Source organism: Carcharodon carcharias, chromosome 24 (assembly GCF_017639515.1).
Source record: "Carcharodon carcharias isolate sCarCar2 chromosome 24, sCarCar2.pri, whole genome shotgun sequence".
In the NCBI taxonomy this organism is placed as follows: Eukaryota; Metazoa; Chordata; class Chondrichthyes; order Lamniformes; family Lamnidae; genus Carcharodon; species Carcharodon carcharias.
The window spans coordinates 31,709,689-31,736,199 of record NC_054490.1 but is presented as its reverse complement, the minus strand read 5'-3'; the positions used below and the strand labels follow the sequence as shown (position 1 = coordinate 31,736,199).

General features: G+C 47.3%; 1 protein-coding gene across 4 annotated transcripts in view; it reads left to right on the top strand.

Annotated features, from left to right (window-relative positions):
• The window catches only part of LOC121269363 (NACHT, LRR and PYD domains-containing protein 3-like), a 112,368-nt gene that overhangs the window by 6,079 nt on the left and 79,778 nt on the right, over positions 1-26,511 (top strand). For 3 of the 4 annotated variants that reach the window (XM_041173942.1, XM_041173943.1, XM_041173941.1), the window contains exons 4-6: positions 16,928-17,094; positions 22,326-22,497; positions 22,589-22,654. In XM_041173942.1, coding sequence (XP_041029876.1) covers positions 16,928-17,094; positions 22,326-22,497; positions 22,589-22,654 — 405 coding nt within the window. Of the gene's footprint in view, positions 1-9,887; positions 9,918-16,927; positions 17,095-22,325; positions 22,498-22,588; positions 22,655-26,511 lie in introns of those variants that run through there. The other variant, XM_041173944.1, reaches the window with a different exon arrangement.

The following is a 26,511-nucleotide window of genomic DNA, read 5'->3' as shown; positions in this document are numbered from 1 at the left end:
CTAAGGTGGCGGTTGAGGCTGAAATGCTCAACTCATTTAAAAGGCACCTGGATCTGCATCTGAAGTGCTGTAACCTGCAAGGCTATGGACCAGGCGCTGGAAAGTGGGGTTAAAATGATCGGCTAGTTTCTTTTTTTCTCTTTTTTTGGCTGGTGCAGACATGATGGGCTGAATGGCCTCTTTCTGCACTGTAACTTTTCCATGGTTCTACGGTATTCATGCAGGATAAGCTGGCACACAACAAAAGGGAGAGGCTGCAGACTGATGGTGGAATGGCCGAGATCAAGGTCCTCACAGACTTTGAAAACAGAGCCATCCAGCTGGCCGGCGACTATCTGGAGTGTTTCTGTGCTGACGGTGAGATCAGCGGTGCTCAACCAAGTGAGGATTCAGCAGTGCAACATCTATCAGACATCTGTACTGTGAGTGAGTTCGCCTGTTCCACAGTCCCCTGCCATGCAATAATTACCTCCCCTTGCTTTCGCAGGCACATCTTGGAAGCAGCCAAGGGGGTCCATGAGCAAGGTCCTTGACTCCAGCTCCAAGGGCACCACGGAATAGGAATCCACAGATGCCAAAATTGAAGACCAGCCACAGTGCTCACCAACACCCTCCACCAGCACAGAGGCACACACCTCGGTGGGACCTAGTTCTAGATTGGCCTCAGGATCACTATCTCGTGAGCACACTGCACTATCTGATTCACAGCAGGGCCTTTTCAGATTGCCGGGACTTGGAGGACTGCTGGAGGCCAGAAATCTGCTGAGTCTGAGACAAGTGAGGAGCCTCTGGGACTCAGTCATACCTTAGTTGCCAGAGCTGCAAAGACAGGCTCAAGAACGTCGGGAAGGGATGTCCGCTGCACTCCTCAGATTGCAAGGCAGAATGGAGGAGTCCGTCTGCCTTCAATCTGAGGTGAAAGGGTTCGAGATGCTAACGCAACACTGGTAGGGTGGTGGCTGCCTTGGGACCTTGGTCTAGGATACCAGTCCTGCACTGCAGGAGCTGCAGTCCCATCGCTGAGGCGCCTGCTTGCATCCCATCAGCATCAACACGAGAGGGGAGCAGGTCATCTTGAGCTCATTTGAGCGGCTCCTTCCTCTCAAGGAGTCAGCCAGGAACAATCAGGCACCTATAGGGAGGTGGATCAGCAGGTGCACACCCTGGGGCCATCCACCCAGGTGACTCCAGGAGTGTCCAGCTCACCCGAATCCCCTCTTCCTGTGATTCCAGCAGCTCCAGCTCCATAGGCCAGAAAGGGTGCCACTGCCACACAGCAGGGCCCTGAAAGCAGGCCAGGGTTGTCCAGGTCTTGGCCTTCCAGATGATGTCTGCTAAGGTCATCTCAGGAAACAGGGCATAGTATTCAGCAGTCCACCTCCACTTCCGCTGTGGATGTAGGTGGAGTACCAAGATGTAGCGGCAGGGCTAGAAATGTTAAGGAGGTGCAGTTGTAATGGGCATGGGTGTTAATCATTTGTACTTAATGTTGGCCATTGTAAGTACACTCCCAAGAATGTCTCCTTGTCTATGGCTCCTTGTTATGATGAGCAGTGTTCGTGTCAATCAGTCTTGCTTCCTGAACAAAATGAAGGCCAGTGTCACAGTCCAGGACCTCTCCCCAGTGCAGTGTCTGGCTTCCATGTCACTTTCCAGATTAGTGATGCGTGCAGCTCCATGTGGCTTTCGTTTGCTGCAAGAATCTCGTACCCAGGCATCACTGGGTTCTGTGATGTTCTCTGTGTGCTCTCAGTGCCTTAGAGGCAGGGCGTCACCAACCATGCCCCTTGTGCATAGCCCTTGTCCCTGAGGAGCCAATGCTGCATCCTGTGTGGTCCCTGGAAGATGTCAGTGATCTGAGACCTGCTGAGGATGTATGAGTCATAGATGCTTCCAGGGTATCTTGCATACACCTGCATGATTTGTTTGTTATGGTCACAGACCAGATCAACATTGAGAGATTGGAAGCCTTTGCTATTCATATACTGGACTGCTTGTTGCCAGGGAGATTTACGAGCTAATTAGTAGTTAATGGCACCCTGTACTTCTGGGAATCTGGAAATGTCAGCAAATCCCAGCGCTCTTGCTCTGTGGCTTGCTTGATCTCTGTCAGTGTTGACAAAGTTGTATGCCTTGGCAAAAAGGCGTCTATGATTTCCTGGAAACAATTCAGGGTTGAGGCTTGTGAAATCCCACAAAGGTCCCCATTAGAGCCTGAGAAAGAGCCACTGCCATAAACATTGAGCGCGGCAGTAGCTTTAACTGCCACTAGCAGTGGATGCCCACTGAGCCCCGTGGTGCCAAATGCTGCAGAAGGTGGCATAAGTGCATGACTAGTTCCCTTGACACGGCAGGTGTCGGCAACACTGATACTTGCTGATCTGCAGGTAGCACATGATCCTTCTATAGACCCTGGGTCTAGTGATGCATTTACGAATGAGGGCTCTTCCTCTGGGGTTTGTCCTCTGCATGGGGAGGAGGCCATGCTGCCCCTTGGCCTTCAGGGTTCTCTCCTGCCTCTCAGCAATGAGGCAGTTGGCGAGTTCACCAGACTACATGTTCCTGATGGTCTCCTCACTGTAATATCAGAGAGAGAGATGCAAGGGTCAGCAATTGTCTCCTAAGGATCACACTTTGACAAATCATTGCCTATGGCTGCTGCTCAAGGCTCCTTAACACATGCCGGAGGGTCCAGACCACCACGTGGATGCCCAGTGTTTAGTGCACATGATGGCTTACCATGCCCCCACCCAATACCGCCCCACACCACATGATCAAGCGGCTTTAGCTTCAGCCACTCAGCTGCATTCCGAACTCCCATCTCAGGTGCAGGCATTGTCCTAACCTACAGTCCAAAATTTCCTGGTTTACTTGGGCCATGCGAGTGACTTTTCAATGTCAACTTAAACAGAGTGCAAGGGATGAGGAGCACACCCCTCCATCAGAGTTCGATGGCCGTCTTTCCCCAAAAGATCCTCAAGCTTGCCAGTTGTCCAATGATTCTGCAGCTTCAAACTTGAAGTGTGCACACGAGGGATTAACAGTAGAGGAGCAATTATTGCCGCTCGGGAATTAGTGCTACTTGAGTGGCCACAATTACTTGACTAGCCTGACTCCAAACCTTTCAATTTAGCTCAAGCTAAATGCTCTCAGCTGTGGAGTGCGCTCAACTTTGACATGTTTTGGCTCTTGCCCAGCGCTTTCTTCCCCCATCCTGCCCTCCCCGGCATATGTTTGTGTTCAAACTTTAGTCTGTGCTGCTGCGACCCTCCCTTGCACAGTAGCCCTTGCCCTGAGGTTTCCTTCCCCCCCCCTCTGGCACTGTCGCCCTTGCCCTGGCACCACAATCCAGTCGCAAAGAAGCCTCTGTGGAGACTCGCCTGTGACCGGCCACCCTGAATCTGTGGAGCCACTTCCTTGCATTGGGATCATCTCCAATGCTGCACATAGTTGTGTGCACTCACCTCCGAGTTTGGCTCGAAGCTCTGGTAGTCAGGTGCATGCCTTTTAAAGGCAGGTATAAATCTCATTAATTACATCGACGTGGGCTTTAAATTTGACATGTGATGTGATTCTGGCATGTGACCACAATAATGAGATGCAAATGCATTCATATTAAGTTCCCGATGCTTGAGGGTGGGAAATGCGGCCTGCCATTGATTGGGGGAGGGGACAGTCGCTTCATGAATTCACATCGCTGGGGAACATGCTTAGAGCCTTGTCATGAGACTGTCCAATCTTGCCACCAAACATGCCCGTCATGCTCGGGCATGATTACAAGATGACAAGGTTTGGGACCTGACTATTTAAGGCTACATGATTTTTGGAAGGAGGGAAAAACAGGAAAATGTGGAGAGGTAGCTCTGTTAATTATGGATAGCATTAGTACAATAGAAAAAGATGACCTTAGTTCTAAAGATCAAGATGTATCATCAGATAAAAGCAAAATACTGCAGATGTTGGAAATCTGAAAGAAAAACAAAAATAGCTGGAAAAACTCAGCAGGTCTGACAGCATCTGTGGAGAGGAACATAGTTAAAGTTTCGAGTCCGTATGACTCTTCAACAGAACCGAGGAAAAATAGAAATGAGGTGAAATATAAGCTGGTTGAGGGGGGTGGGACAGGTAGAGGCAGATAAAGGGCCAGTGATAGGTGGAGGCAAAGGAGAGATTGCCAAATATGTTATCGACAAAAGGACGAAGGGGTGTTGACGGTGGTGATATTATCTAAGGAATGTGCTAATGGTGACATTAAGGATAGAAAGTAAGACAAACAAGTGACAGCCCTAGTGGGGGTGGGGCAGGGGTAAGGGATCTAAATGGGCTAAAAGGTGGAGATAAAACGTTAGATCGAAATAAGATGTATAATCAGTTTGGGTAGAGATAAGAAATAGCAAAGATAAGAAGTCTTTTGTGGGAATAGTTTATAGTGCCCATAATAGTAACCACACTGTAGAATGGGGTATACAGGAAGAGATAATTGTGAGAAAGCTACAGTGATAACCATGTATGATTTTAATTTATATATACATCAAATTGGCAAAGATGAATTCATAATGTGTGTTGTTTTGGGACAGTTTTTTAGAACAGCACATTTTCGAGTCAACCAGAGAGGAGGCTGTTCTCGATCTGGTAATGTGCAACAAGGAAGGATTAATTAATAACCTCATAGTAAAGGCAGCCATAGGGAGCAATGAGCATAATGTGATTGAATTTCACATTCAGTTTGAGGGAGAGAAGAGTAGATCTAAGACTCGTTTCTTGAAACTTAAATCAAGGAAATTATGAGTTTGAAGACAGAGCTGGCTAAGTGAACTGGGAAATTAGCTTAAGGAATAGGTCAGTAGAGACGCAGTGGCAGACATTTAAGGAGATATTTCATAACATTTAGCAAAAGTACATTCCAGTGAAAGAAATGAAAGGATGCACCATCTGTGCCTAATGAAGGAAGTTAAAGATAGTATCAAATTGAAAGAAGAAGTGTTCAATTCCATGAAGATTGGTGGCAGGTCAGAAGATTGGATAGAATATTGAAAGCAGCAAAGAATGACTTTAAAAATATGAACGATAAATTAGAGCATGAGAGAAAACTGGCTAGGCATATAGAACCAGCTAGTAAGAGTTTCTACGGGTATTTAAAATGAAAAAGAACACAAAAGAACATACATGCAAACAAGGGGCAGGAGTAGGCCATTCAGCCCCTTGAACCTGTTCCACCATTTAATAAGATCATGGCTGATCTACTAGCAACTTAAAATCTGTATCCCACATACATCTGATAAACTATCACCCCCCCCGCCCCTCTGCTTACAGAATCTATCTACCTCTGCCTTAAAGATATTCAAAGATTCTGCTTCCACCACCTTTTTAGGAAGAGTGTTCCAAAGGCTCAAGACCCTCTGAGTGAAAAGATTTTGCCTCATCTTTGATTTAAATGGGCAACCCCTTATTTTTAAACAGTGACCCCTAGCTCTGGATTCTCCCACAAGAGGAAACATCCTCTCCACATCCACCCTGTCAAGGCCCCTCAGGATCTTATATGTCAAGTAACCTCTTACTCTTCTAAACTCCAGCGAATACAAGCCTAGTCTGTCCAGCCCTTCCTTATAAGACAACCCACCCACTCAAGGTACTAGTCTGGTAAACCTTTTCTGAACTGCTTCCAACACATTTACATCCTTCCTTAAATAAGGTGACCAATACTGTACACAGTATTCCAAATGTGGTCTCACTAGTACCCTGTAAAACTGAAGCATAACCTCCCTACGTTCATATTCATTTCCCATCGCAATAACTGATAACATTCTATTAGCTTTCCCAATTACTTGCTGTACCTGAATACTAGCTTTTTGTGATTCATGCACTAGGACAACCAGATCCCTCTACACCTCGGAGCTGTGCAATCTCTCACCATTTAGATAATATGCTTCTCTTTTGTTCTTTTTTGCAAAATGGACAATTTCACATTTTCCCACATTGTACTCCATTTGCCAGATCTTTGCCCACTCAATTAACCTATCTATATATTTTTATAGCCTCCTTATGTCCTTTTGAGAACTTGCTTTCTGACCAACATTTGTGTCATCAGCACATTTGGCGACCACCCCTTCAATGTGTTCCCCAAATCATTTCTATAAATTGTAAACAGTTGAGGTTCCTGCACTGATCCCTGTGGCACACCACTCGTAACATCTTGCCTGCCTAAAAAAGACCCAATTGTGCCTACTCTGTATTTCCTGTTAGCCAGCTAATCTTCTATCCATGCCAATATGTTACCCGCTATACCATGAGTTTTTATTTTTCGCAATACCTTTTGATGTGGCACTTTATCAAAATGCCTTCCGGAAATCTAAGTGCAGTACATCCACTGGTTCCCCTTCATCCAAAGCACATGTTACTTCCTCCAGGAACTCCCATAAGTTGGTTAAGCACAATTTCCCTTTCATAAAACCATGTTGATTCTACCTGATGACCTTGAGCTTATCCAAGTGCCCTGCTATAACATCTTTAATAATAGCTTCTAACATTTTCCCTAAGACAGATGTTCAGCTATCTGGCCTGTAGTTTCCTGCTTCCTGTCTCCCTCCCTTTTTGAATAATGGATTTACAATTGCTATTTTCCAATTTAATGGGACCTTCCCCGAATTGAGAGGGTTTTGGAAAATTAAAACCTATATTTCAACTATCTCACTCAACGCATATTTTAAGACCTTAGGGTGAAGTCCGTCCAGACCCGGGCTCTTGTCAGCCTGTAGCTCCAACAATTGACTCAGTGCTACTTCTCTGGTGACTGTAATTTTCCTGACTTCCTCCCCCACTTCCATTTCCTGATTATAGCTGCTTCTGGGATATTATTTGTAACCTATATAGTGAAAAATGATGCAAAATACCTGCTTAATTCACCTACCATCTCCTTGTTTTCCATTATCAATTCTCCAGTCTCATTTTCGAAATGACCAGTGGTCAATTTGTTAATCGTTTCTCTTTTAAATATTTATAGAAACTTACTATCTGTTTTTATATTTTTGGCTAGATTTCTCTCATACTCTAATTTTTCCCTCCTTATTAGTGTTTTTATTATTCTTTACTGTTCCTTGTATTCAGCCCAATTTTCTGACCTGCCACTTGTCTTTGCACAATTATATATTTTTTCTTCAAGTTTGATGTTACTTTTAACCTTTCTCATTAACTAGGGATGGTGTGCTGGTCTCTTGGAATTTTTCTTACTCGTTGGAATGCATTCTGTGTATTCTGAAATATCCCCTTAAATATTAGCCACTCCATCTCTATTGACCTATCCTTTAACCTAGTTTGCCAATTTACTTCAGCCAGCTCAGCTTTCATGCCCTTATAATTGGCCTTATTTAAGTTTGAAAACATAGGGCAGGATTTTCCCTCTGTTGGGCGGGGGTAGCAGGCGGGCCTGGGCGCGGCTGTGAAACGGACCACTGTCCGCAATCGGGCCCCGACCTCGATTTCACGCTGGGTGGTCAATTAATGGCCAACCAGAGTGAAATGCGCACTGAGGACCTCCGTGCTGCCAGGGTTGGGGCGGGAGGAGCGCGAGCTTTAAAATCTGTCCGGCTTAGATTTTACCCCACTCAAAGCCCATTCAGTTACGCCGAGTTATAATTAGGGGTGTGTGGGGAGTGTGCACTGAAAGCTCTCTGAAGGCGCAGAGCTGTTTCAAGGAGCTGAAGAATTTTGCAATCAAAAATAAAGATTTTAAAAATAAGGGAAACATGTCCCTACATGTGACTCAGTCACATGATCAAGGACATAAAAAGATTATGATTAAAATGTTTTATTTATTTTTAAAATTACTATTGGAAACCTCATTCCACCCTAGTCTAGCCTGCTTTCTGGTTGGCTCCAGAACATGCTGTTCTAAGAATCTATCCTGAAAACATTCATTGTATTCCTCATTTAGGTTAACTTTGCCCATCTCACTTTTCCAGTCTATATGTAAATTTAAATCTCACATGATTATCGCCATGCCTTCCTGACAAGCTCCAATTATTTCTTTCTTTATGCTCCACCCTACCATGTGGTTACTGTTAGGGGGCTTGTACACAACGCCTACAAGTGATTCTCCCCTTTACAATTTCCCATCTCTACCCAAACCGTTTCCACATCCTGGTTTCCTAAACTTAGGTCATCTGGCTCTTTGTGACAATGCCATCATTAACTAACAGAGCCACCCCTATACCTTTTCCTTGCCTCCTGTCCTTCCTAAATATCATGTACCCTTCAATATTCATGTTCTAATCCATGTTGTCCTGCAGCCACGTCTCTGTAATGGCTATCAAATTGTAATTATTTATTTCTGTCGGTGCTTTCAGTTCATCTGTTTTGTTTCGAATGCTACATACATTCAGATGCAGAACTTTTAGTTAGTTTCATCCTTTTATTCTTTTTATAACCTCGAGTTTCACCTGTTGATTTACTGTTAGATTTGTACTCTCTATCCCTTCCTGTCATGGCCTGTTTCTCATTTCCCGTAATAATACCTTTCTCTTTTGCCTCATCTCTGCTCTTTGATCCCTTGACCCTAATATTTATTTTAAAACTCTGCTTCCCTAGTTGTGCAGCTCGCAAGAACTACAGTCCCAGCACGGTTTAGACCGTGCCAATGTTACAGGTCCCACTTTTCCCAGTTTTAGTGCCAGTGTCCCACAAACTGGAACCGCTTCTCCCACATCAGCCTTTGAGTCATGCATTGTCTCCTTAATCTGACTTGTCCTTTGCCGATTTGCTCGTGGCTCAGGTAATAATCCAGAGGTTATGACCTTTGAGGTTGTGCTTCTTAATTTGGTGCCTAGTTCCTCATACTGACTGTGCAGAACCTATGTCATTGGTACCTATATGGACCATGGCAACTGGGTCCTCCCCTCTCCACTGCAAGTTCCTCTCCAGCCTTGAGCAGATGTCACAAACCCCGGACCAGCCAGCCAACACAACCATCTGGACTCACGTTCTTTGCTGCAGAGAATGTTGTTCATCCCTCTGACTATACTATCCCTAACTACCACTACATTCCCTTTTGCTCCCCCTCCTTGAATGGCCTCCTGTACCACAGTGCCATGAGCAGTTAGTTTATACATCCTACAGCCCCTACTCTTATCCAAAGAAGCTGAAAAACCTCAAACCTGTTGGACAATTGTAAAGGCTGAGGCTCCTGTGCTCCTGCCCCCGAGTCCCTTTACTTGCCTCACTCGTAGTCACACTCTCCTGTCCCTGGCCACTGACCAAATCAGTAGAGCCTATCCTAGGAGGTGTGACTGCCTCCTGGTACAAATAATCCAGGTAACTTTTCCTTTCCCTGATGCATGGCAGTTTCTAGAGTTCAGCCTCCAGCTCAAATGCTAGGACACAGCTACTCAAACTTCAAACACTGCAGACGTGTTTGCCCTGGATCAAACTGGCATCCAGGAGCCCCCACATACTGCAGTTGTTACACATCACCTGTCCTGACATCCTTAATGTGTTCTAATTAACTATTTAACTATTTTGTTCAATTATATATTTTACTTGTGTTTTTATATATTTTCTTAACCTTACCATCAGTTGCTAGACTATTTTGAACTTTAGGAATAGATTAAACCTTAGTCACTTACCAGATACTCACCAAATAACTAGCTGCTTCTCCTGTAGCAGAGTACAGCCATTTCCTGAAGGCTGAGAAAGTTAGAAAGCAGAAAGCAAAAGGGCACTCTTTCCCTTTCTTCCCTAATTCCCTTAATTACCCAACTGCCAGCACTCTATGCTAAGTCACACTTCTTGCAGTAAACCTTACCTAAAGCACCTCTTTCCCCCGATGCTCTGAATTCCCACTTTGAACCAAATTCCTATATATACTCACTTCGTCTCTGTCTCACACAGGCCGGAGTCTCCCTTCCAGATCAGGCGGCTCTAAGGTGAGCATAGTTCCTCTAGAGAACGAGCCTGGGGAATTACTATTGGAAAATAAGGAAATATCAGTTGAATTGCACAGATATTTGCACCTATCTTCACTAAAGAGCATACAGATAACACTCTAGAAGTAATTGTTAATGAAGTGGTGAAAGATAAGGAGGAATGTAAAACAATTACAATCACCAGGGAAAGGGCACTGAAAAAATTATTAGAACTAAAAGCTGACAAGTCTCCAGAAACTGATGGAATTCATCCTAGGGTATTGAAAGAAATGACTGATGAAATAGTACATGCATTTGTTGTAATTTCTCAGAGTTCTCTAAATTCTGGAAAGGTCCCAATGGTTTGAAAAAAGGAGAATGTAACTCCTATATTCAAGAAAGGAGGGAGAAAGCAGGAAACTACAGGCCAGTTAACTTAACATCTGTCATAGGGGAAATTTTGGAATCTATTATTAAGGAGGATATAGCAAGGCACTTAAAATCTCAGTGTAATCAGTCAGAGTTAACATGGTTTTGTGAAAGGCAAATCATATTTGACTAATTTATTAGAGTTCTTTGAGGAAGTAACAAGCAATTTGGATAACGGAACCTATGGATGTGGTTTACTTAGATCTACAGAAGGCATTTGACAAGGTGCCAAATTAAAGGTTACTATGCAAAATAAGAGCCCATGGTGTAGGGAGTAACAAATTAACATGGTTAAAGGATTGGTTGACTGACAGGAAACAAAGTGTGGGCAGAAAGGGGTCATTATTTGATTAGCAAGATGTAATGAGTGCCACGGGATCAGTGCTGAGGACTCAAATGTTTACAATCCATATCAATGACTTGGATGATGGGACCAAATGTATGGTTACTAAATTTGCTGACCCAAAGATAGGTAGGAAAATAAGTTGTGAGGAGAATATAAAGAGTCTGCAAAGGGATATAGATAGATTAAATGAGTGGGCCAGAATGTGGCAGATGGGGTATAGTGTGGGAAAATGTGAACATGTCTACTTTGGTAGGAAGAATAGAAAAGCAATATATTATTTAAATGGAGAGAGATTGCAGAACCATGAAATACAGAGGGATCTGCATGTCCTCGTACATAAATCACAAAACATGAGTATGCAGGTATAGCAAGAGATTAGGAAAGCAAATTGAATGTTGTTTTTTTGCAAGGGGAATGGAATATCAAAGATAAAAGTAAAAAAACTGCGGATGCTGGAAATCCAAACAAAAACAAAAATACCTGGAAAAACTCAGGAAGTCTGGCAGCATCTGCGGAGAGGAGCACAGTTAACGTTCTGATTCCAAATGACCCTTCAACACAACTAAGTAAAAATATAAGAGAGGTGAAATACAAGCTGGTTGAAGTGGGGGTGGAACAAGTAGAGCCAGTGATATTTGGAGATAACCAAAAGATGTCACAGACAAAAGGACAAAGAGGTGTTGAAGGTGGTGATATTATCTAAGGAATGTGCTAATTAAGGGTAGAAAGCAGGACAAGCAAGGTACAGATAGCCCTAGTGGGGGTGGGGTGAAGGAATTGAAAAAGGCTAAAAGGTAGAGATAAAACAATGGATGGAAATGCATTTAAAAATAATGGTAATACGTGGGAAAAGAAAGATCTGTATAAATTATTGGAAAAAAAGGAGGGGGGATCGGAAAGGGGGTGGGGATGGAGGAGAGAGTTCATGATCTAAAATTGTTGAACTCAATATTCAGTCCGGAAGGCTGTAAAGTGACTAGTCGGAAGATAAGGTGCTGTTCCTCCAGTTTGCGTTGAGCTTCACTGGAACAATGCAGCAGGCCAAGGACATGTGGGCATGAGAGTAGGATGGAGTGTTGAAATGGCAAGCGACAGGGAGGTCTGGGTAATGCTTGCGGACAGACCGAAGGTGTTCTGCAAAGCGGTCACCCAGTTTGCGTTTGGTCTCTCCAATGTAGAGGAAACCACATTGGGAGCAAAAATTCAGTAGACTAAATTGAGGGAAGTGCAATTGAAATGCTGCTTCACTTGAAAGGACTGTTTGGGCCCTTGGATGGTGAGGCGAGGGGAAGTAAAGGGGCAGGTGTTGCACCTTCTGCGGTTGCATGGGAAGGTGCTGTGGGAGGTGATGGAGGAGTGGACCAGAGTGTCCTGGAGGGAAGGATCCCTGCGGAATGCCGCCGGGGGGGTGAAGGAAAGATGTGTTTGGTGGTGGCATCATGCTGGAGTTGGCGGAAATGGCGGAGGATGATCCCTTTGAATGCGGAGGCTGGTGGGGTGATAAGTGAGGACAAAGGGGACCCTATCGTGTTTCTGGGAGGGAGAGGAAGGTGTGAGGGCGGATGCGCGGGAGATGGGCCGGTCACGATTGAGCGCACTGTCAACCACCGTGGGTGGAAAACCTTGGTTAAGGAAGAAGGAAGAGATGTCAGAGGAACTGCTTTTCAAAGTGGCATCATCAGAACAGATGCGACGGAGGCGAAGGAACTGAGAGAATGGGATGGAGTCCTTACAGGAAGCGGGGTTTGAGGAGCTGTAGTCGAGGTAGCTGTGGGAGTCGGTAGGCTTGTAATGGATATTGGTGGACAGTCTATCACCAGAAATTGAGACAGAGAGGTCAAGAACGGAAGGCAAGTGTCAGAGATGTACCATGTGAAAATGATGGAGGGGTGGAAATTGGAAGCAAAATTAATAAATTTTTCCAGGTCCAGACGAGAGCATGAAGCAGCGCTGAAGTAATCATCAATGTGCCGGAGAAAGAGTTGTGGAAGGGGGCTGAAGTAGGCCTGGAACAAGGAATGTTCCACATACCCATAAAGAGACAGGTATAGCTGGGGCCCATGCGGGTACCCATAGCCACACCTTTTATTTGGAGGAAGTGAGAGGAGTTTAATGAAAAAATGTTCAGTGTGAGAACAAGTTCAGCCAGACGGAGGAGAGTAGTGGTGGATGGGGATTGTTTGGGCCTCTGTTCGAGGAAGAAGTGGAGAGCCATCAGCCCATCCCGGTGGGGGATGGAGGTGTAGAGGGATTGGACGTCCATGGTGAAGAGGAGGTGGTTGGGGCCAGGGAACTGGAAATTGTTGATATGATGTAGGGTGTCAGAGGAATCACGGATGTAGGTGGGAAGGGACTGGACAAGAGGAGAGTGAATGGTGTCAAGATAGCAAGAAATGAGTTCCGTGGGGCAGGAACAGGCTGTCACGATCGATCTGCCGGGTCAGTCCTGTTTGTGGATTTTGGGTAGGAGGTCTGAGGTTGGGAGACTATCACGTTGGAAGCTGTGGGAGGAAAATCTCCAGAGGAGATGAGGTCAGTAACAGTCCTGGAAACAATGGCTTAATGTTCAGTGGTGGGGTCATGGTCCAGGGGGAGGTAGGAGGTAATGTCTTCGATTTGACGGTCAGCCTCTACGAGGTAGAAGTCAGTGTGCCAGACAACAACAGCACCACCCTTGTCAGCGGGTTTGATGACAATTTCAGGGTTGGACCGGAGAGAACGGAGTGCAGCAAGTTCAGAGAGAGACAGGTTAGAGTGGGTGAGAGGAGCAGAAAAATTGAGACAACTAATGTCACGTCGACAGTTCTCAATGAAAAAATCAAGAGAAGGTAAGAATCCAGAGGGAGGGGTCCAGGTGGAGGGAGAATACTGGAGGCGGGTAAAAGGATCCATTGAATGGGGAGAGGACTGCTGCCCAAAGAAGTGAGCACGGAGACGAATGCGGCAGAAGAAGAGTTCAACATCATGCCAAGCCCGAAATTCATTGAGATGAGGGCGTAAGGGTATGAAACTAAGTCCTTTGCTCAGCACTGAACGATCAGCATCGGAGAGGGGAAGGTCGGGGGTATGGTGAATACACGGCCGGGCTTGGGATTGGAAGACGGGATGGGGACAGAGGGACAGGCAGGGGTGGAGGGTCCTAGATGGGTGTTGGTGTAGATGAGTTGTTGGAGCTTGCGTTCTTTTGCACCTGAAAGAAAGAGACAAAGTTTCTTGTTGAGGCGTCGGATGAGACAAAGAATAAAATGAAACCGGGGGCACGCGCAGCTTTGAAAAAGGGTGCGGTGGTGCTGCAGGAGGGAGAGGTCGAGTGTGTTCATATGGTGGCGCATGGCACTGAGTATGGATCTCAGCATGCGATGAGAACAGCAGTCCGAGGAGCGTTGTATGTCCTGGCGATACCTGTAATCCTGGGTGGGTTTGAAACATGAGGGATGGAATTTCAGTTGAAATCCTCGTGGGGTAAGTTGGAGACGGAGACCGTCACTGAGGAAGGAAATATGGCTGTGAAAGCGGGTTTTAGTAAACACCTTGTCAAACACCTGGAGAGAAATGGAAAGCAATGAAGGTGAACAAGGCAAAAGACAGATACGAAAATCCTGTTGGAGAGAAGAGCAATACTTCTTCAAGGTAGGCATTGCTTGAAGAGAAATGGCAGTCAATGAAACACTAAGATAAAAGCAAAAAACTGCAGATGCTGGAAATCCAAAACGAAAACAAAAATACCTGGAAAAACTCAGGAAGTCTGGCAGCATCTCCGGAGAGGAACAAAGTTAACGTTTCGAGTCCAAATGACCCTTCAACAGAACTAAGTAAAAATAGAAGAGAGGTGAAATATAAGCTGGTTTAAGGTGGGAGGGGGGTGCAAGTAGAGCTGGATAGAGGGCCAGTGATGGGTGGAGATAATCAAAAGATGTCACAGACAAAAGGACAAAGAGGTGTTGAATGTGGTGATATTATCTAAGGAAAGTCCTAATTAAGGGTAGAAAGCAGGACAAGCAAGGTACAGATAGCCCTAGTGGGGTGGACTGTGGGGAAGGAATTGAAAAAGGCTAAATGGTAGAGATAAAACAATGGATGGAAATACATTTAAAAATAATGGAAATAGGTGGGAAAAGAAAAATTTATATAAATGATTGGAAAAAAGGGGGGGATCGGAAAGGGGGTGGGGATGGAGGAGAGAGTTCATGATGTAAAATTGTTGAACTCAATATTCAGTCCAGAAGACTGTAAAGTCCTGGTCGGAAGATGAGGTGCTGTTCCACCAGTTTGCGTTGAGCTTCACTGGAACAATGCAGCTGGCCAAGGATGGACATGTGGGCATGAGAGGAGGGTGGAGTGTTAAAATGGCAAGTGACAGGGAGGTCTGGGTAATGCTTGCAGACAGACCGAAGGTGTTCTGCAAAGCGGTCACCCGGTCTACATTTGGTCTCTCCAATGTAGAGGAGACCACATTAGGAGCATCAAATGCAGTAGACTAAATTGAGGGAAGTGCAAATGAAATGCTGCTTCACTTGAAAGGAGTGTTTGGGTCCTTGGACGGTGAGGAGAGGGGAAGTGAAGGGGCAGGTGTTGCATCTACTGCGGTTGCATGGGAAGGTGCCGGGGGTGGGGATGGAGGTGTAGGGGTTGATGGAGGAGTAGACCAGGGTGGAATATCAAAGTAGGTATGATTTGCTACAGGGGCCACATCTAGAGTACCCTGTACATTTTGGTCTCCTTATTCAAGAAAGAACATAATAGCATTTGAAGCATTTCAGAGAAACTTCACTCAACTGATTCCTGGGATAAAGTGGTTATTTTATGAGGAATGGTTGGACAGGTTGGCCCTATATCCGTTGGAGTTTAGAAGAATGAGGGAGAAGTGATCTTATTGAAACACATGAGTTCCTGAGGGGAATTGACAGGGTGGATGTTGAAAAGTGTTTCATCTTGTCGGAGAAACTTGAACTTAGGGACATATTTTAAAAATAATGGCTTTCCCATTTAAGATCGAGATAAAAATATATATTTTTTTATGAGGGCCGTGAGTCTGTGGAACTCTTTTGCCCAGATAGCAGTGGAGGTAGGGTCATTGAATAATTGCAAGGCTTAGTTAGATAGATTCTTATTTGACAAGGGATTCAAACAGTATCGGAGGTTGGTGGGAAATTGGTGTTAAGGCCACAGTCAGATCCTCTGTGATCTCATAGATTCGTGGAGCAAGCTCAAAATAGGAATAGCTTATTCCTGCTCCTAATATGTATGCCTGTACGTATGTAATGAAATATTTGTTAATTTAAGGCTTTATTTAGTTTCATAAGGCTTTATTTAGTTGAAATAATTTAAATGTTGTTCATGGCTTTTTATGAATGAAAGTGAAGTTAGCAATAAACACTTAAAATAAAGTTGTATCCCATCTCTGCATGATAGTTGACATGGCATGGTAGGTTTTAAGGCAAGGGGTAGTAGGTGGTGGGCATGGGTTGACATGAGTTGGCACTAAGTTGGATTAGGGGCTATAAAGGGCCGTGGGGGGTCATACCTTGGCATGGGAGGTCATAGGGGTTGTTTGGGGTTAGCATACATCGACATGGGGGGCATGAGGAGCCATAGGGATTTTTTGGAGGGAATACCTTGGCATTGGGCATGAGAGGCCATAGGGCATGTGAGGGTCATGAGATGGCAGGGAAGAGGCATGGGTAGCGTGTAAGTGGTGAGTGGGTAAAGGGGTAAAGGCTGGAGCAATGTTACATGTTTGATTTTTAAAAATCTTTGGACACAGTGCCAGAGCCTCAAGACAGGCCTTGTGCCCATCCCACCTCCGCACCTGGCAGCCTCCTCATTTCTTCCCAGGTCTCCTCCCTCAACTCCTTTCCTAGTCCCCCCCCCCCCCCACCCCCCAAACCCCCGGACAGAAAATCGGAAGCTCAGGCAGATGTTTTCAACGGAGGTTTTGCAGAGCCAACCTAGGGGCAGAAATCTAGGCCTTGGTATCTGTATTTTAAAGTCAAATTAGTGAACATTTGGAGATGCAGAGATGATGCAGGAGGTTGCAATTGATAAGCTGAAAGTAAGTCATGCTTGACAAGTTTGTTGCTTTTTTTTTAAGAAGTACTATACAGGTCAATGGAATGTAGCATATGTGGTTTGTATAGCTTTAAGATGGTGCTTAATAACGTGGTTCACAGTGGACATTGATTGCTTATTATGAAAGAAATGAAATCGGACTGGGTAGAAAGTTGTTCATGTGTTTCAACTTCATTTGTGTTCACAGATCCGAGCTCCACTATCACTGAATTCTTGAAAAAGTGCAACGATTACCAGCTGTTCCACTTGACAAAATTCTACAGGGACAGACTGGAACAGGCGATTGAAGAAGGGGTGGATGGAGTCAGCTCATTGTTAACATACGAGAGGATTTTCAATGGACATGAACATCGGGTAAGTGGGAGGGACAAGGGATCAGTTTAGATTATTTTCATCTCACAAAACAGACAGGGGAATCACTAATTAATTGCTGGGAGACAGTGGGAGAAGGAGAGAGTGGGTGTGTGAGTTGGGGAGGGAGAAAGGGGGTGAGTGAGTGGCAGAGGGAGAGGGAGAAAGGGGGTGAGTGAGTGGCAGAGGGAGAGAGAGAGAGAGAGAGGGGGTGAGTGAGTGGCAGAGGGAGAGATAGAGGGGGTGAGTGAGTGGCAGAGGGAGAGAGAGAGAGGGGGTGAGAGTGGCAGAGGGAGAGAGAGAGAGAGGGGGGTGAGTGAGTGGCAGAGGGAGAGAGAGAGAGAGGGGTGAGTGAGTGGCAGTGGGCGAGAGAGAGAGGGGGTGAGTGAGTGGCAGAGGGCGAGAGAGAGAGAGGGGGTGAGTGAGTGGCAGAGGGCGAGAGAGAGAGAAAGGGGGTGAGTGAGTGGCAGAGGACGAGAGAGAGAAAGGGGGTGAGTGAGTGGCAGAGGACGAGAGAGAGAGAAAGGGGATGAGTGAGTGGCAGAGGACGACAGAGAGAGAAAGGGGATGAGTGAGTGGCAGAGGGCAAGAGAGAGAGAAAGGGGGTGAGTGAGTGGCAGAGGGCGAGAGAGAGAGGGGGTGAGTGAGTGGCAGAGGGCGAGAGAGAGAGGGGGTGAGTGGGTGGCAGAGGGCGAGAGAGAGAGAAAGGGGGTGAGTGAGTGGCAGAGGGTGAGGGGGGGTGAGTGAGTGGCAGAGGGCGAGAGAGAGAGAAAGGGGATGAGTGAGTGGCAGAGGGCGAGAGAGAGAGAAAGGGGATGAGTGAGTGGCAGAGGGCGAGAGGGAGAGGGGGTGAGTGAGTGGCAGAGGGCGAGAGAGAGAGGGGGTGAGTGGGTGGCAGAGGGCGAGAGAGAGAGAGAAAGGGGGTGAGTGAGTGGCAGAGGGCGAGGGGGGGTGAGTGAGTGGCAGAGGGCGAGAGAGAGAGGGGGTGAGTGAGTGGCAGAGGGCGAGAGAGAGAGGGGGTGAGTGAGTGGCAGAGGGCGAGAGAGAGAGGGGGTGAGTGAGTGGCAGAGGGCGAGAGAGCGAGGGGGTGAGTGAGTGGCAGAGGGCGAGAGAGAGAGAAAGACGGGGTGAATGAGTGGCAGAGGGTGAGAGAGAGAGTAGAGGGAGAGGGGGTGAGTGAGAGAGAGAGGGGCGAGTGAGGGGGGAGGGGGCAAGAGGGAGGGGGAGGGGGGAGGGGGAGGAGGCGAGAGAGAGGGAGGGAGCGAGTGAGGGAGAGGGGGCGAGAGAGGAGGCGAGTGAGGGGGAGGAGGAGGGGGCGGGGGCGATGGGGAGGGGGCGGGGGGAGTGGGCGAGTGAGGGGTCGAGAGAGGTGCAAGTGAGGGGGAGGGGGCGAGAGGGAGGGAGCGAGTGAGGGAGAGGGGGGTGAGTGAGGGGGAAGGGGGCAAGGGGGGGGGGTGAGAGAGGGAGGGAGCGAGTGAGGGAGAGGGGAGTGGGGAGGGGGTGAGGGGCAAGAGGGAGAGGCAGGGGGAGGGGGTGAGGGGGAGGTGGCGAGAGGGAGGGAGCGAGTGAGGGAGAGGGGGCGTGGGAGAGGGTCGAGTGAGGAGGAGGGGTCAAGTGAGGGGGCGAGGGAATGGGGGGGCGAGAGGGGGAGGGGGGCGAGAGGGCAGGGACGAGTGAGGGGAGGGTCGAGAGGGGTGCGAGTGGGGGACGAGTACGGGGGAGAGGGGGGCGAGTGAGGGGAAGAGGGGGCTGAGTGAGGGGGAGAGGGGGGAAGAGGATGGGGGAGAGGGGGCTGAGTGAGGGGGAGAGGGGGGGAAGAGGATGGGGGAGAGGGGGCTGAGTGAGGGGGAGGGGGAGAGGGGGCTGAGAGAGGGGGAGAGGGAGGTGAGTGAGGTGGAGAAGGTGAGGGGGCGAGTGAGGGGGCTGAGGGAGGGGGAGAGGGAGGTGATTGAGGTGGAGAAGGTGAGGGGGGCGAGTGAGGGGGCTGAGGGAGGGGGAGAGGGGGCTGAGGGAGGGGGAGAGGCGGGTGAATGAGGAGGAGAGGGAGGTGAGTAAGGGGGAGAAGGTGAGAGGCGGGTGAGTGAGGGGGAGAGAGGCCCGCGAGGAGCCAACCCTGCCGCCTCTCTGACGAAGTCAGGGATCTGAGACCTGCTCAGGATGTAGGAGTTGTACACGCCGCCTGGGAATCGTGCGCGGACTTATAAGATGTGTTTGTGGTGGTCGCACACCAGCTAAACATTCAGCAAGTGGAAGGCCCTGCAGTTAACATACTTGACTGCTTGTTGCCATGGAGATCGAATTGCCATATGAGTGCACTTGTGGAAAAGGTGAGATCTGTGCAAATCCCAGTGCTCTTGCTTCCTGGCTTTCCTGACCCCAGGAAAAATGCACAAAGTTCTGTACCTTCCCAAAGATGACATCTGTGACTTCTGAGATACACATGTGTAGAGGCTTGCGAGATCCCGCACATGGCTCGCTGTGGTTCTTCAGCCGAGTGCGCAGCAGGCCCTGACACCCCTTCACCTCGAGGGAGGTGTTCCACCTTTACTGAGCCAAGCGCCCTATTCTTCTCTGGTCTCTAAACCATGAGGTATACCACGAAATCGCCAGGCTCCCTGATCCTAACGTCATCCTCCTGCAGGATAAAAGCGAGAGACAAGTGGGTTAGCATGGTTGTACTAAGAAACCTCTCTTGTTTAAGTCTGAAGGCCCCTTCACTCAGGCAAGAAAGTGCTGGCCAGTGTTTAATGCACTCATTGGCTATCCAAAACCCCATCCACCTTTGCCCCACTTCACTTGACCAATTGGCAGCAGCTTTGGACATTGGATTGCAGGCTGTGCTCTCAGATCAGGTGGAGGCTTTCTCCTAACCTACACTGCAAGGCTGCACTGTTAGCTTGAGGCACAATGGATACTGGTCCAAACCTAAATAAAGACATCGCAAGGTGCTGAGAGCACCTTCACCAGTGACTGTGTCATGGCACCTTTTGCATTGGGATTGGACAACTTGTCCAGTCAGCCATTGTCCTGCTGGCCTCTAAAACTCACATTAATTTGTAGTCTGCACCCAAGGGGTGAACAGTTATGCAGCATTGGGTGTCACTTTTGCGTTGCTTGTGTGGGCAGAAAAGTTTCAGAGGCCTGACTCCTATTATGTCAATGGAGCTGCAGCTGAATGGTTTTAGCTGCAGCTGAATGCTCTTATTTGACAAGCTTTTTGAAATATGTGGCCATATCCCTCATTTCCTGACCACACACCACCACCCCCCCACCCCACCACCCATCCCCCCTCCCCTCCGCCAAGCCAACCCACCACCACATGTGCTCTGAGTATTTCCTTCAGTCTGTCTGCCCTGCTTTGCCTTGCCCTCTACCCCACCTGGCAAGTGCTTAGGTGTTTCCTTCAGTCTGTGCTGCCTTGCCTTCCACCCCCACTGCCCTCAGTCTGACCCGCATTGGAGCCCTTGGCCCAGCACCGCACTAAAAGCCAGCCCTTGCCTGTGCCCCCCGTGAATGCTCTATCGTGAATTCCTATGAGTGGTACACGTGAGTGCTGCGCAAGGGTTGTGAACCTCAGAGTTCCCCTTGAAGTTCAGCATACCAGGTGCATGCCTTTTAAAGGCAGTCGTGAAGCATGCTGGTTTTCTCAGTTCAGAACCTTCCCTGCCCCTGAGTTATGATTCACTGCTGTTTTATTTCTGAGTGAATCAGAAGTGTGACAATGGGAAGTAAGTGTGAGAAATAAGTGGATCGGAAGTCGCATCAACATGGGCAGTAAGTTTGACGTGGGGGAATTATTCTGCCGAGCAGGGCTGATAATTCCATGCAAGTGTATTAAAATGATGTTCCTGACGTGCAGCAGCAAGAAACGCAGCGGGCCACTGACTGATGGAGCAGATGATCGTATGCTGGTTTCAGGACGGCGTAAAACCAACTTTTGGCTTTCTAGCCATGATGCTCCCCCCCCAGCCATGACATCTGACACCAACAGGGCCAGAAAATTCCAGTGACTGCCTCCTCACCACGTCATTTCATGCCCCTTTTCAGCCACGGTTGGAGGTTGAATCAGACTATCCATCATCTCCCAATGAAACCTCGAGTTGAACTCCCAAGCCATGTACTCCGCATCACAAAGATAATCTGCTTGTACCTTTGAAACATTACCTTTCTCCAACCCCGCATCAGCTCATCCACTGCTGAACCCCCATACAAACATTTGTTAGCTCCTGGATGACCTTCCATCACCTCTAATCTTGAGGAAATCCAAAATTCTGTTTGTCCCCCAATCCTCCCCATGTCTTGTTCAGATGTTACACTTCTGTTTGTTCACCTAAAATGACTCCTAGTCTTTGAATCCTCCAGTTTAAAATTTCCATCCTCCTGTTTAACGATACTTTTTGGCCTTAACCCTCCCCAATCTGTAACCTCCTCCAGCTCTGCAACTCTCCTGTGCCACTGAAATTTTCTGTCACTGTGATGCTAGTCTCTTGTGCACTTAATCCTCCACACCATCACTCGTGGCTAAGCATTCAGTTGTTTTATTCCCCACTCTATGAAAATCTGCCTAACTACCTCCCTCTGCACCTTAAAACATACTATTCCTGTTTTGAGCCCTTATGCTAATTTATCCTGCTTTATATTGGGTTCATCATCTGATTTCATGTCTGTGAAAACTGTGGCACATTGAGATGTTTTAATTACTGAGGGATGTGATTGAATTGGTTGGATTTTCCTCACTGTTACTATTGGCCGATTTGTCTGACCAATAAATCAACAGTAATTGCTTTGATTGGTCAATGGTAACTTCTCAGTTTTCTTGCTGGTTTTCTTCGTTCAGAGTCACCCCTTCCCTGTCTCCTGAGCTCTGATTTGCTGCTGTTTTATTTATGAACAAATCACAAAGTGTGAGCAACAAGTGAATCATATCATCAATCAGTAATCTGATGCCATGTTGGACACTGAAGGACAGAGAAAATTAATCACATTGTTGCAGATTCTTTTTCCTCACTTTCCTTGAAATGTAACTCTGATTTCTGTTTCAGCGTTTATTTTCTGAATGACAATATTTGCAGAATATTCACCGATGTTCACCATGGATCATGACCTGTCCCAGTGACTGCTCCCTGTGCTCAAAACAGCAGGGAAATCCCATCACTGAGCAGATCCTTTCCTTCTCATTCTCAGTGATTATCTTTCACTCCGCTCCTCAATATTTTCATTGTTATTTTTCACAGAAAGTCACTGAGCTCGTGAAGAAGGGAAACCGGTCAGACAGTTCCAACCTGCTCCTAAATCTGGTGATGGAGAAAGGTTCTAGGGCCAGAAGGGCGATGTGGGAATCCTTTGTGAAAATGCACCATGGGGTACCAAAGTTGGATAAAATACTGAAAGAAATACAGAAACTTGGTACGGTAAAATCACACAGTGAATTTAATTTCAGATTCAAAATACTGCAGATCTTACTGTGATATTACACATCTGATTTCATGAATTACAGGTTCTGATTCATTTGTTTATATGAACTTGAAGCCAGAAGTATCCGAAATACCCAGTCACCTGAAAGGTAAATGATGAAATGGAGATTTCAAACCATTGATTTCACTTGTGAGAAACATTTGTTTAGCGATTGGCAGAATCTGGGGATCAGAACTCCAAAGGCTGGAAAAACAAGATTGAATGTACTTTGGATTTGTCATGAATCCTCGATGCGTCTGCCTAAGGTTTCAATTCACGCAATTTCAGATGTTTCCTATAAATATGAAGATTGCTATAACTTGTGTAGTGTTGCACACACTTCAGGACCCAGATTCCCTGTGAATCCCCGTACACATCTGGCAGGATCCTGATCCACTGTGAAACCCCGTACACACCTGGCAGGATCCTGATGCACTGTGAAACCCCATACACACCTGGCAGGATCCTGATGCACTGTGAAATCCCTAAACACCTGGCAGGATCCTGATGCACTGTGAAATCCCTAAACACCTGGCAGGATCCTGATGCATTGGGAAATCCCTAAACACCTGGCAGGATCCTGATGCACTGTGAAATCCCTAAACACCTGGCAGGATCCTGATATGCTGTGAAACCCTGTACACACCTGGTAGGATCCTGATGCACTGTGAAAACCTGTACACATCTGGCAGGACATATCCAACACACATGGTAATCAAACCCCTCTCCCTTCCCATCAACACACACTGAAATCAACCTCTCTCTCCTCCCATCGAGCAACTTTGTAATCAGCCCCCTCTCCCATTCCGTCCAAAACACACTGTAATCTTCCTCCTCTTCCCTTCCATCGAACACAATCTGTAATCAACCCGCGCTCTCCTTCCATCCAACACATGTTGTAATCAACCCCCTCTTCCGTTCCATCAAACACGCACTGTAATCAACCCCCATTCCCCTTCCGTCCAACACAGGCTATAATCAACCCGCTCTCACGTTCCATCCAACACACATTGTAATCAACCCCCTCTCCTGTTCCATCGAACACAAGCTGTTATCAGCCTTTTCTCCCCATTCCATACAACGCACACTGTAATCAAACCCCCTCTCCCATGCCATGCAACACAAGCTGTAATCAACCCCTCTCCCGTTCCATCGAACACAAGTTGTTATCAACCCCCTCTCCCCTTCCATTGAATACACTCTGTAAACAACCCCCTCTCCCCTTCCATCAAACACACACTCTGTAATCAAATCCCTCTCCCCTTCCATCCAACACATGTTGTAAGCAACCCATCTCCGGTTCCATCGAACACACACTGTAATCAACCCCCTCTCCTGTTCCATCGAACACTAGCTGTTATCAGCCCTTTCTCCCCTTCCATCCAACACACTCTGTAATCAACCCCCTCTCTCGTTCCATCCAACACACACTGTGATCAACCCCTCTCCCATTCCATCAAACATGCACTCTATTCTACCCCCTCTCCCATTCCATGCAACACAAGCTGTAATTAACTCGCTCTCCAATTCCGTCAAACACAATCTGTAATCAGCTCCCTCTCCCCTTCCATCTAACACACACTGTAATCAACCCCTTCCCCCCTTACATCCAACACACACTGTAATCAACCCCTTCTCCCCTTCCATCCAACACACGCTGTAATCAAACCCCCTCTCCCTTTACATCGAACATGTACTCAATTCTCCTCTCTCTCCCATTCCATGCAACACAAGCTGTAATTAAACCCCACTCCCATTGCATCAAACACAATCTGTAACCAACCCTCTCTCAGATTCCATCCAATACAACCTGTAGTAAACCCCCTCTCATGTTCCACGGAACACGCACTGTAGTCAACCCCCTCTCCCGTTCCATCCAAGACACTGTGATCTACCCCCTCTCCCATTCCATCGAACATGTACTCTATTCTACCCCCTCTCCCATTTCATGCAACACAAGCTGTAATTAACTCGCTCTCCAATTCCGTCAAACACAATCTGTAATCAGCTCCCTCTCCCCTTCCATCCAACACACACTGTAATCAACCCCTTCCCCCCTTACATCCAACACACACTGTAATCAACCCCTTCCCCCCTTCCATCCAACACACACTGTAATCAAACCCCCTCTCCCTTTACATCAAACATGTACTGAATTCTCCTCTCTCTCCCATTTCATGCAACACAAGCTGTAATTAAACCCCACTCCCATTGCATCAAACACAATCTGTAACCAACCCCCTCTCCGATTCCATTCAATACAACCTGTAATAAACCCCTACTCATGTTCCATGGAACATGCACTGTAGTCAACCCCCTCTCCCGTTCCATCCAAGACACACTGTGATCTACCCCTCTCCCATTCCATCGAACATGTACTCTATTCTCTCCTCTCTCCCATTCCATGCAACACAAGCAATTAAACCCCACTCCCATTCCATCAAACACAATCTGTAACCAACCCCCTCTCCTATTCCATCCAACATAAGCTATAAGCAACCTCCTTTCCAGTTCCATCGAACACACACTGTAATCAACCCCCTCTCCACTTGCATCAAACACACTGTAATCAGCCCCCATTCTCCTTCCATCCAAGACACTGTAATCAACCCCCTCTCCCATTCCACTGCCGACACACTATAATCTACCCCCTCTCCCCTCCCTTCCGACATGCACTTTAATCAACCCCGCTCTCCTCATCCATTGAAGACATACTGTAACCAATTCCCTCTCCCTTTCCGTCCAACACACACTGTAATCATCCCCCTCTCCTCATCCATCCAACATATGCGCTGTAATCAACCCCTTCGCCCATTCCATCCAGCACACGCTGTAATCAACCCCCCTCCCCTTCCGTCAAACACACACTGTAATCAACTCCCACTCCTGTTCCATCCAACACACTGTAATCAACCCGCTCTCATGTTCTATCCAACACACATAATCAACCCCCTCAGCCGTTCCATCGATCACGCACTGTAATCAACCCCCATTCCCTACCGTCCAACACAGGCTGTAATCAAACCCCCTCTCCACTTCCATCCAAGACACAGTGTAATCAAACCCCTCTCTCCTTCCATCCAACACACACTGTAATCAACCCCCTCTCCCCTTGCATCAAGCACGCACTGTAATCAGCCCCCATTCCCCTTCCATCCAAGACACATGTAATCAATCCCCTCTCCCATTCCACTGCCAACACACTTTAATCTACCCCCTCTCCCCTCCCTTCCAACACCCACTTTAATCAACCCCCCTCTCCTCATCCATCCAAGGCACACTGTAACCAACTCCCTCTCCCCTTCCATCCAACACACACTGTAATCAACCCCCTCTCCTATTCCAACCAACACAAGCTGTAAGCAACCTCCTCTCCCGTTCCATCCAACACGCACTGTAATCAACCCCCTCTCCTTCTATCAAACACCTGCTGTAATCTGGCTCCTCTCCCCTTCCATCCAACATACTCTGTAATCAACTCCATCTACCCTTCCAACCAACACACACTGTAAACATCCCCCTCTCCTCATCCATCCAACACACGTAATCAACCCCCTCTCCTGTTCCATCGAGCACGCACTGTATTCAACCCCCACTCCCTACCGTCTAACACAGGCTGTAATCAAACCCCCTCTCCCCTTCCATCCAACACACACTGTAATCAGACCCCCTTTCCCCTTCCAACCAACACACACTAAAATCAACCCCCTCCTGTTTCGTCGAACACAACCTATCGTCAACCCCCTCTCTCCTTCCATCGAACACATCCTGTAATCAAGCCGCTCTGCCGCCCCATCCAACACACAGTGTAATCAACCCCCTCTCCCATTCCATTGAACATGTTCTGTATTGTACCCCCTCTCCCATTCCAAGCAACACAAGCTGTAATCAACCCCCTCTCCCCTACCATCCAACATACACTGTGATCAACCCCCTCTCCCAATCCATGCAACACAAGCTGTAATT